This window comes from Cibotium barometz, chromosome 5 (assembly GCF_041138505.1).
Source record: "Cibotium barometz isolate CiBa-2024 chromosome 5, ASM4113850v1, whole genome shotgun sequence".
NCBI classification, from domain to species: Eukaryota; Viridiplantae; Streptophyta; class Polypodiopsida; order Cyatheales; family Cibotiaceae; genus Cibotium; species Cibotium barometz.
The window spans coordinates 59,717,774-59,729,835 of NC_141050.1; the positions used below are offsets into that span (position 1 = coordinate 59,717,774).

General features: G+C 45.9%; 1 protein-coding gene across 13 annotated transcripts in view; it reads left to right on the plus strand.

Annotated features, from left to right (window-relative positions):
* The window catches only part of LOC147638709 (uncharacterized), an 89,262-nt gene that overhangs the window by 38,964 nt on the left and 38,236 nt on the right, over positions 1-12,062 (plus strand). For 7 of the 13 annotated variants that reach the window (XM_086798679.1, XM_086798678.1, XM_086798681.1 and 4 more), the window contains one exon: positions 126-209. In XM_086798679.1, coding sequence (XP_086654805.1) covers positions 126-209 — 84 coding nt within the window. Of the gene's footprint in view, positions 1-125; positions 228-12,062 lie in introns of all 13 variants that reach the window. The other 6 variants (XM_086798674.1, XM_086798675.1, XM_086798673.1 and 3 more) reach the window with 1 other exon arrangement.

The window sequence follows — 12,062 nt, forward strand, 5'->3', positions numbered from 1 at the left end:
GGTGCCATATGGACTAGGAAGGGATAACTCGCTAGCAAAAAAATGGCTGAGGGATAACTTAGTTTGTGTTCTTAGTCTCAAACAGCTTTGCTTTGCAATTGATGGCTTATTTGCTCTTGTTACAGGCATCGAGAAGAAGCTTTGAAGAAGCTCACAATTTGTGCAGATCCCGATCATGATGATGAAGATGTCATGTCTATCTCCTCCATGTATCCCTCAAAGAAATGGTGTTATTTGGACATCCCTTTATTATGCATGTTGTCAAATTTTTTATATTTTAAATTTTCCACAAAAGAGACTTCTTTTAAGAATGACTAGACCATACAAAATCACGGCTAGAAGTGGGAGCAAAAAATCGTCATCCCAAAATGTATGATGATCTCAACCAATCTGGGGCACAATGGCGCCAAGAGAGTCCTGTAGGGTTCAATGAGAAAAAGATCCCATGATCCCACTCTCTCATGAAAACAGTGCGCTTTGCTTGGTTGATTTGGATGGTCCGTGTATACGAGCCCATGTGGCCATAATAATGTGAATAATATCTCCCCACAAGGTACAAATGCACCGAGTGTCGTATATTTGAATGCCCTCTAGAACCTCTGTGCATCTGGCCCTGCAAATCTGGCAAGCTGTGGTACCGGCAAGATCTCCCAAGGGGTATCAATCCTCAGCAGAAGTGGTGTATACTGTGTATAAGGAATATCCATTAGCATGCAACGTTGGGCCACACCTCTGCATATCAGTATGGCGGGTATCCAAATCAAAATATATGTGGACCAGGCAGTAGCACCCCAAGTATCATAGATGGTATCTCTGCTCAATCTGCTCATAAGCTGAGCTATAGAGCCCCAAATCTAGTGAGCAGCTCTACAGCCCCATATGCAATGTTGTACTATCTCAGAAGCTACCAGGCATTTGGGTCAGGAGGGAGGTGCACCAAAAATAGCCCTCCACTGATTAATAGGGGGGGCACCATGTAAGAATAGCCAAAAGAGTTGGGATAACTGTCTCCTTCTGCATGAGTGCTAGAGTCTGCCAAAATCTCTTTTGATGCAATGGGGTAATGCCATAACTCTCCTAGTGCAGCCTGAGTGTAGGAGTCCTTTGAATCTGTCCAAGTAAAAGGAGCTTGGCATTATGGATAATGTAGGTGAAAAAAGGCCATCTCTTCATTGGATTGGCTGCATCAATCCACGCCCACTCACCAGGATCCCAATGAACATATCTGATAGGTGAGTGATCCCAGTGAACATATCTGATAGGACATCCACCATACAGCCATAAGCACCAAGACCCATGGGTCACAATATCAGGGGGAGGGTCAATATGCCAGTGCTTCCTTGAGCAACTAACTACTCTCACTGGATGAAGGGCAATGCTTGGAATAATCTCTTGTGTGTTACATATGCTTGGAATAATCTCTTGTGTTACATCTCATCAATCTCTATCTAGAATAAAAAACACGATCTCCCTCCTAATCCTATTCTAGCGAGGCTAACACTTGTAATGACAATCTTGTCCTAGAGAAAAAACCCAGCAACCTAGGATGATGCTGACTGTGAATTGTGTAAAAAATTCACTTGTGAGGTATAGTTGCATCAATTTGATCGATTTGTCTAGAACTCCCTCTGAGATGCTGGGTGGATGCAAGTCTCTGATCCACAGGAAGACATTTAAAAGTCTTCCAAGCAATAACTGTTGATGCACATCTCTCCCAGCTTGGCCACTGCATATATCCATACGCACCCAAAGGTCACCCAACCTCATCTCTAATGAGGTCATTCCACATAGTGGGCTGTCCCATCCTTTGATCTACGAAGCCATAGCCATAAAAAAGGTCTCATGCTGCTCTAGGTTGTAATAATGGCTGTTATAAGTGGAGAGGAAGGTGCCTTGTACTTTACCTCAGTAAAGATGAAATGTGAACTGAGCATCTGATGTCCACAACGACCGCCATGAGGCGTACATCCAGAGATGTGAAACATAAAGAAATTCTTCCAAGGCTCAGTGCCTAGAAGTAAGCCTCTGACTGCTAACTTGAGAAGCAATGCTCTGCACCACCAAGTCTTTATGGGCTAGATCCAATCTCCTAGAAATCCAATGCAGAAACTTCTTCCTAATGCTCATAAGTACTGGTGCAAACTTCTGTACATGCGATATATCAACCCAGCTTGACACCCCAAATATCTGGCGATACAGCCTCTGTTAATCCAAGTAAACATGAGCTGCTCACCCCAATTGACTCTTTGCAAGTCACTAATTGAAAACGAACGAATTTGTGCCAATATATGAGAGCCCTTGTAGCAAGGCAAAACTCCTCCCATGCATTATGTGTGAGGCCTCAAGGAACATAACAGTATCATCAGCAAGCTCAAAGTCTAAAAGCTTGTTCTCACTGCGCAAAGGTAGACTGAAATCAGAAACTCCAACAGCGGATCGAAGAAAGTTGCTCACAGCCTCGGCAACAATGAGATATACTAGGGGGGCTAAGGGGCATCCGTATCGCATAGAACAAGAGATCTGGAATTGATCATCTCTACGAGCACATGTGAGCACACTATTGTTAGCGTCCCTATACAAGCATGGAACACCTCTGAGCTAGTCCTGAGAAAAATTGTTGAGCACACTATTGTTATCGTCCCTATACAAGCATGAAACTCCTCTGAGCCAGTCCCGAGAAAAACTGTTGAAATACAAGCCTTATCAAAGTACAGTAGATTTGTGTGAACAGCCTCTTACAAAGGGCAAGGCAAAAGTCAACAGGGCATCTACCTCTGCTAGATTTAGGGAGCTGATTTAGGGATGCCTACAGTCAAGGAGGAGGTGGAGAGAATCAGGGGCACCTAATCAAGTGTCATTAGATTTAATCAAGTTGTGTTAGCATCTTGTATGAGCCTATTTAAAGGCACTCACTTCAATGAAAAATCAAGCGAGCATTTTCATACATTTGTACTTTTTCTTTGACTCTTGAGTCATGTTGTTCTCTTTCTTTCTTTCTTTCTTTCTATGCATACATGCTTTAGCCATGGTTCAGTTCAAGCCTCCATAGTGTGTCTTGCTTACCTGTGTAAGCCTTGATTTCCAACAATTGGTATTAGAGCCCTCATCTATGAACACCTCCACCTCTCCTTTCTGGCGCGCCCGTAGTGCAATCCGCCATCACTCCTTTAAAACCCAACTGCCCAGCCCGTCTTCCATCATCTTGCGGCATGTCGCCGCACATTGTTCACGCTCTCGGCTGCACCATATGCTCGCTCACGTCAGCTCGCGATGAAGGTTTTATGAGCATTATATTACAAGGTTAATAATAGCCACATGTCTTATGCCCGTTTCTTTCTTCTTGTCGGCGTTGTGTTTCAAGGGCTTTAATAACATCATCAACAATAGGTGTTTGCTGCTGGACACTGCTCCACACTGTCCACTCATCTCCATTGACTTCTTCTCGATAGTGCTCTACATTGTCCACCCATCTATGTTGACTTCTTCTCCAAGCAAAGAGTCAAGCCAAGCTCAGACCTGACATCTTCAAAAATCAATTTGGGGCTTTTCAAATAAAGGGCAAATCCATCTAATTGATGTTGCTACAGTTATAATTTTTGGGGAGATTTTCTTTTTTCTTCAAAGCAGGCACTTAAATGGTTGCAAACCATGCCCAGTGCCCAATGGAGTGACAGGCAATCAAGGTGGAGTCAATTGTTTCAACAATTTGGGGGAATGATTGAATACGTCCCAGGTAAAAATAACCCCGTTGCCGATGCTCTTAGTCGAAAGGACACAATTCAGACATTGTAGGAGTCCACTGTGCTAGAAATTCAAGGCAAAGACTTAGATAGTATGAAGGCACAATGTCTGGATTCGGAAGAGTTTGGGACTCAATATCATTTGGCCCTCAGTTCAGAACCAGGCCACTACAGTATACAGGATGGTTGGTCGTTTATCAAGAACCGTCTTTGTGTACTTAAAGAAAAGCGCCAAGTCCTTCTCCACGATGCCCATGATTCTCTTGTTGGGGGTCATAGGGGTATCAATAGTACCATGGAGAAGTTGAGAGGTCATTCTATTGGCCTAAGATGCGACGGGATGTCTACCAACATGTCCAATCATGCCAGATATATCAAAAAGTGAAAGTTCCTCATACCAAATAGGCAAGGTTGCTTCAGCCTTTGCCTATTCCTGAGGGACCCTTTCAAGATATCAGTATGGACTTCGTAGGTCGTCTTCCCGTCTCAATTGGATCTAGAAACATAGTGTATAATAATAGTTGATAGATTCAGTAAGTTTTGCATGCTCTTTCCATGCAAGCAGACAGCCATAACCGAGGACATAGCTCGCTTGTTCATTCGGTATTGGTACCCCATTGGTGGTTTGCCACGGACTATCACATCAGATAGAGATTCAAAATTTATGTCCCATTTTTGGAGAGCATTGTTTGACAGTTTTGGGACTAAGTTGCAGTTGTCCAGCGCATTTCATCCTCAAACAAATGGCCAAATAGAAATTTACAATCAATTGGCTTTTGACGTTCTCAAATATACTACCATGACTAGTAGTCGAAATGGGAACAAGATCTTCCTTTGGTTCAGGCAATCCTGAACGATACTAACTCATCGAGTATTGACCGGACACCGTATGAGGTAGCATTTGGTCGCCGGTTTTTATCTCTTTTGATGAGACAGGTGTCACCATCTCTTGAGGCCAATAAAACCACCGAGACATTGTTGGAAATCATGGAGTCAGTTAAGGAGCGCTTGGCTAAGGCTCAGGAAGCATATACCTAGCAAGCCAACAAATACAGGCGAGATGTCAACTTTAAGAAGGCGATTGGGTATATCTTTGCATCATGAAACAACGGCTAAAGCAAGTGGGCAAGCGTTGTCCCAAACTACCATTCCGAAGTTTCAACTCATTTCTAGTCATTCAAAAGTTAAGTGATGTCTCTTTAAAGTTAAAGTTGCCGGAAAGTTGGACTATGCACAATGTCCTTCATGTTTCTTGGTTGAAGCCATATGTAGGTCCAGCATTGCAGCATATATCCGAAGAGCAACAACCATATATGATAGATGAAGTTGAAGTCATAGAGCCAAAGCGAATTCTCCTCCACAGATGGAAGCATGGATCCGGTTGAAGAATCCGACAGTTCTATACGAAGTTTAAAGACCGTGGAACCCATGAAGCAATTTGGCTGGATGAAGAGTTCTTTCTGGAGTACCCCAGGTGTTGGCGGACTACTTGGAAGCCCTGAACCTGCCGCCAAGTTAAGCAAGTGGGAATGTCACGTGCACCCTGCACTGGCGTACATAGTGACACATTGGCATGATCATCAGTGCAGCATTTGTACAGAAGTAGAGCCTTTTCTAGGATTATTTGTCGTACGGCGTGACCCCATTGTGACCCTTGAGTTGAGGGACAGTCAGGCATGAGCTACGTAGGTGAGTCTCTGAGCTTTAGAGGTCAGTCAGATGTTAGTCCTCTTAACCCACTTGGAGAAAGGATCATTGAGAAGCATATAGTTGTCAAGGCATTTTAGGTCTCACTGCACATAAGGGGGCAGTCCCAAGGCAGCCCAACATGGGCTAGCCTTACAAGGGGCAGCCAAGACCCTTTTACATTCAGTCGGCCAGCTCATGTGGCTTTGGTCATGCAGTCAGCCAGCCCATGAGGCTTGGGGTCCAGTCGGCCAGTACCCGACCAGCCCCACAGCAGCCGACTGGGCACAATTTGCAATTGTGCACTTACACAGCAGCCGACAGCACCCGACCAGGCATTAGAACAGCCAACTGGTCATTTAAGTCAGTCGTGGGACTTTTGCATCAGCCGACAGCCCTCTACAGGGAGCCGACTCAGGAGGTGGTATAAAACCATGAACTCAGTTCCACATCACTCATTCAGGTATTCAGCAAAGTACACACAGTTTGCAGCATCCAATCAACTCCAGGCTAAGGAAGGAAGATACTCTTCACATTCAGCCAGCATATGTGCAGTCCTGCAGCTATCTGGACTTGCATCAGTGGCCAAGGAGAGTCTTCAGCAGAGCTTCGAGATAGGTGGATACTGAGCCGACGTACGGTCTTCCTCATCCTTGCACTAGGCATTCATATCATTTGTACTCAGCATTGTACAAAATTTCTCCAAAGAATATTATAAGCAAATAATCTTGCTTGTTGCAAGGGGGGCCCTTCAGTGGGTACTGGGACCCAATACTGTTTCGTCTTCTATATTCTCATTCTCTTCTCTCTCTTTCTCTGCTCTCTAAAGTTGATGCTAAAGATTCTCACCACATAAAGGTATAAAGAAGGCCTTGTTGTGTGTTATCACGATCAAGCTTAGTGCATGTAACAAAATCTAGGTTAGTATCTGTATATCTGCATAAATGGCATGTATCCAGTAGTCGCATTCTTAGCACTATTATAGGCAAATTCAACCAGTGAGATTATAATAACCTTAGTTGCTCGTATTAGCTTGCTTTCTTGTAAATTGCAAGGCTTCCCTAACCCTGCGAGATTAGTTCAGTAATCTTGAGGATTAGTACCAGGTACGTAACAGTCGAGGGATGTGTGCCATCCCTAACCTTCACCCGTCGTTGTGTAGTTTGTTGAGGTGCAAGAGGGGCTGTAGGTGAAGTTGTAGAGGGCGATATCTGATGTGCACATCCACGCTAGCACCTAATGCGGTCTCTCTAGCAAGATGACATTGCTGGTAGCAAATATGACATTGATTAGATTTGCTAACAAATCTCCATCGTTTGTTGAAAATGCGAACCATTTGATCTCTGTAACATGATGTAACCATTTGTAATGGATAGGTGAGGAACAAGAACAAAAACTTGGGGTACCCCAGCAGAAGTGGCAGTAACTGGCAAGGTTTCTCTCTAGCACCCGATCTCTTTCTATTTGTCGTTGAGGCCATGAGCAGTTTTCTCTCAGCTCAGGAGACTAGGCTCCAGGGATTGCGTCTCCCCATCTGTATTTAGGAGTTACTAGACTCAGAGTTTGCAGATGACGCAGCAACATACTTATCCCGAATGTGGGGAATCTTTAGAGATCTACAGAGGTGATAGACATCTTCTGTCGTGCATCAGGAGCGCATATCCGGCACAAGTCGTGTGGATTTTGGGTTGGCTCTCCAACTGCCTTGACTCGGCGTCTAGTTGAGGCTTTCCAGTGAATCCGGAGGGGCACTCCAGTCTGTTATCTTGGATGCTAGGGGGGCATCGATATCTCCTCAGAGCAAGAGTTAGTCTCTTGTCTTCTGAGCATTCGGAAGAAGCTTCTATATTGGAGTTTAGTGAGGCTTTCCTTAACTGACTTGAGTGGTGGTGGCAAACTAGGTTCTTCTTGCCACCATGTGGTATATTACTTCTTGTTGGGCCTTCTCCTGTTCTTGCATCGGTCAGGTTTAGTGGTTGATCCGCAATTTTATGTGGGTTGGCAGTGATGGGAGGCCTACTCGGGCCAAGGTGGCATGGAGAGTGATCATATAGCTATGCCACAGAGGGGGCATGGGCATCATCGACCCTAGATCCCTTGGAGATTCGCTTGCATTCAAATAGCTTGCTGGAATATATCATCTCCAAAGGGTCTACATGTACCTTTTCATCATAGTCAAAAGGGACGGGAGACGGGGACGGGATGGGGGACGGCCATAAGTAGGGAACGACACTCAAAAAATATTTTTTTTGAGTTTTTCTACTCTACACTTATTCTACTTTGGAAGTACATCAAAATGAGCACAAATTTACACGAAAATGGTAAGCTTTTGAGTGATATTAACAAAATACGCCAATCAAAGAGTGAAGGCGTTGACGGTTGATTGTATTAATAATTAAGTAGATACAAAATGAGTCATGACTCAAGAGTCAGGACTAAGCCTTAAGGAGGCAGAATACATGGACGGACTCAAATGAGTCAATGAGAAAAAGTGCTAAAGCCTAGAGGCTAGAGCTAAGTAGTAAGGCCCATGAATCATGATCCATGAATGATCATCCACGTGAAGTGCTCACCTCATGGTCATGGGTAGCTTGTGCCAAAGGAGCATCAAGCTCATCCTCACTCGCATGCTGCTCTTGCACCTCATCCTCTTGTTGCTCTTCTTGTTGACTTATCTCCCACTTGGTGAAGGGATCTGCCTTCTTGGTCACGCTCCTGCAAAGCATTCGCAAGTTCGCGCTGACGAAGACAAGGTCATTGGCAAGCTCTACCCCGAGTCGGTTCCTCTTCCTAGAGGCAATGTGGCTGTAGGTACTCCAAAGTTTCTCCAAGCAAGAGAAGCTGACGGCCTGGCTAAGTATGCGGATGGCAAGTTACTGTAGCTGTAGCTCCGGTCCATCCAAACCAAAGTCCCCCCACCATAGAGCAGCACCAACTTTATAGCGGTCGATTTTTGCATCATGATAGCCATAGGAGCCATGAAATGACCTGTTCATGGAAAGTTGGTCCCTGATCTTGCGCCTAACCAATGCATCAGGCACAAAACGGTCCAAGAAGATCCTCCATCCAGCGCTCACCTCCCGGTCGCTCTCCTGCTTGTTACCTTGGAATTCTGGGTCCACCACATAAGCTGCTGCATGCAATGGAGAGTAGTAGGAATTCCACCTTCCTAGACACAAGGCATGGATCTCCTCGTATCTGTCTTCATTAGGCACGAAGTCTTTCAACTTCTCTGTCATGCGATCCATGGCCTCGTAAACCTTGCCTATGCATGGTTGCATAGCGTCTACAATCCTCAATAGGTAGACTATGGGCCTCACCATAGCATCCGTGGTCTTCACACGCTCCCACCAAGAGGCGTCATCCGCCCGTAACCTACACTCTTGGCTAGTGTTTGTACGGGACTCTTGCATGTCAACAAACTCGTCGCTAAGGAAAAGCCCCCTCAAAGCACTGCTACAATCCTTCAACCGGCCCAACATGAGGAAGTTGTAGGCAAACCGGGTGTCGAAATATTTGAGGAGAGAGAGAGAACCTCTTGTTGAACTCATGCCGAAGTCTTTGGTGGTTGAGGACAAAGGAGGCCATGGTGTTGGCCACCTCAATGAGCGGGCTGATCCATGGCAATGCCCCTATGTCCTTGAGGAGGTTGTTTAGGCAACGAGCCATACAAAAGGACAGCGTGACATGCCCATACATACCTTGGAGGATAGCTCCCTTACGCCCTATTGGAAGGCTCCCCATCCGCAACAAAGCCCACTACATGCTCTGGGCCAATGATCTCCATGGTGGTAGCCCACTCTGCCGCAAGCACATCCGCGCGCTTCCCGGTGCCGGATGCATCATGAGATGAGATGAAGTACATCTCTCTGCGGGAATATGCAACCGCGCCATGAATACTCCTCTTGCGGGTGTCACTCCATCCATCCACAATGAGAGAGACTCTGTTCCTCTCCCACTGCCGCTTTGTGTTGCCGGCCGCTTGCTCTACAATGCGCTTCTCCTTCTCGAGCAATGTAGTGCGCAAGCTCTTGGATGAGGGGGGCGTATAGGTTGAGCCATACTTCCTAGTCTTCTTAACCATGACCTTGAAGTATTCCGACCTATTCAAGAAAGCAATTCACTAATGAGAAGGGGACTAGGATGATGAAAACATGAATGATAAATTCGCAATGATCAATTGCACTTACCTAGCCACTTGAAAGGCAATGTGGTCGTGGAAGAAGAAGCGGCCACCGCCATATCCACCTCCTCCTTCAACTTGGGGTTCCAATTCTCCCCAAGTGTAGATTGTTGCCGTGGGCCATGTAATGGTTGAGAGGCCGTGGAGATGGAGGGTGCCAGCGTCGTGGATGGAGCAACGTTCTGACTCGATGGTGAAGGTGATGGCGTGCATGATCCCGATCCACCACATGACTCCATTGTAGAGGCTTGAGTTCATCTCCCCGTCGTCGCGGGATCCACGGCCACTCGTGGTGTCCTTCTTGCCGCTTCGACCACCTCGTAGACGACAAGCTTGTCAAGAAGTTCCCGTCTCTTCTCGGGCGTGACATTTGTGCAAAACCTCACCACATGCCCACTCTCATGCAAGAGGTAGGCTCGCACTTTGTTGGCGCGACCCGTTCGCTGGTACAGCCAAAGCTTGCATGCCCATGGCCGAGAACCACCTCCATGAGCGGATCGAGTGTAGTTAACCTCCTCCTACCATGGCCATCCCGTTGTCCTTCTACGGGAAGCCCCAGCACGTGAGGAGGATGCCATGGTATGATGGTTGAAGATCGCTTGAGCCTTGAGCAATGAGAGAGAGAGAGAGAGAGAGAGAGAGAGAGAGAGAGAGAGAGAGAAATGAAATGAAATGTTATATTAACGTCTTCAAAAGGCCAAAGTGACCTATGAGACCACAACCATGTGACATCTGATACACTGTCTGGAAAAGAAAAGAAAGAACTGAAGGTAAGTATCTAGCCCTACAATACATTAGTAGGGAGCATCCGGAAGCAGCAACTAGGGAGAGTGGGAAGCTAATGCTACTAGTCAAAATGGGGTACATGAGGTACATGAATACATGAATATGGGGGAGTACAAAAGTGACAGTGAGTACAACAGTATATGGCTGGAGTGGTAATCATCCTAGGAGCTCTAGCATGGGTCTCTGCCGAATGGCCTGGATATTGGCCATAGTGAGATGCCTGGTCGGACGAGCCCAATGCCTTGCAATGATGCTTTGAATCCTCCGGTGTAGGCACCGTCTCCGATGTGAGGATCCGCGAACCCTCGGGCGTCTGGATCCGCCCAACTGGATAGCTCTCTCAACTAGAGTCCCACGGGGTGCCCACTGTTGGGCTGTCGGCTGTGTGTCCTCCCGGGTAGTCCCTCTAAAGAAGTCAATAATCTGTCTCTGTGTGGACTCCTTGCCAGTCGGGTGTCTGCTCCTGATAATGGACTCTCTGAGCCTGCGGATCTCCAGGAGATAAAAACCCAAGCATCGCTGATCACAATAGTCCATGACTCTAGCCAGTGGTCCAAATCCCTCTCTGAAAAGGCAATGGTAGCGCCCTTGAATCTCATAATATGCTGTGCAACGACAGATGTAGTGCTCCTCCGGCTTTGGCTCTATCCAACAAATCTGACAAATCCTGTCCCCTGGAAGTTTGCCTCTAAATCTGCCTGTCTCTATCTCTAACTGATGTGAAGAGGTGCGGATCTACCCAATGGCGCACCTCAATCCATGAGACAGATGGGTATCCATGTAGCTCGGTCTAAGTATAAAGCAATCCTCAGTGGTGCGGAGAAGATGGTCTCTATAGAAAGTCATCTTCGTCCCCAACTCCTGTGAGGGCTCTAGCCATGTCCTCCTAGTGTCCAAGTGAATGAGGTCCTGTCTGATGACTCTACTAATCTTAGAATGTGTCGAGAGAGAGAGAGAGAAAGAAAGAAAGAAAGAAAGTTATATTAACGTCCACGGGAGGCCGAATCCGACCTATGGGGACAGATCAGGTACATCCATTTACATTCCACTCTGGGTATCGATGCCAAAGAGGCAAAAACTGAAAAAAAATAACTCAAAATGAAGTCTTAAGACTCTTAAGAGTTTAAATTACAATGGGTTCTATTGCATCTAGTTCGAAATTGAGGTTCAAAATAAAAATAGCTATATTTCATCCATGGATGGATTTGCTCTTGAGGGGGGTGGGGTACGGAATTCTTTAATGATTGCTTGTCCTCCTCTGTATATTGCCCATTTGCCATTCTTTCTTGCTTCTTTAACTTTATTCAGCTCTGCCGATCTGTTCTTGAGTTGTAGCGGGGTGAGTTCATCAGCTATCCATACCTTTGTCCCTTGGAGAGACCTTGTTTGCTTCATCACTGCTATTTTCTCATTGTTGTCCATATAGGAGACTTTTGCTTGTGTACCCTTTACTATAATAGAGATAGGGTCTCTTAAGTCCACGAAGGGGACTACTTTGCTCAGTTGTGCTGTAAGTACATCTGTATCTAATATGTAGTCTTCTCGAAGCTCTTGAGCTATGTCTGCCCTATCCCAGCCTTGAGGAAGACCACCGACTCTGATTACCTTTTTGTTACTTTCCATTCGTTCCTTTTCTTTGACTGCTGATATGACTTCTTTAACAAAAT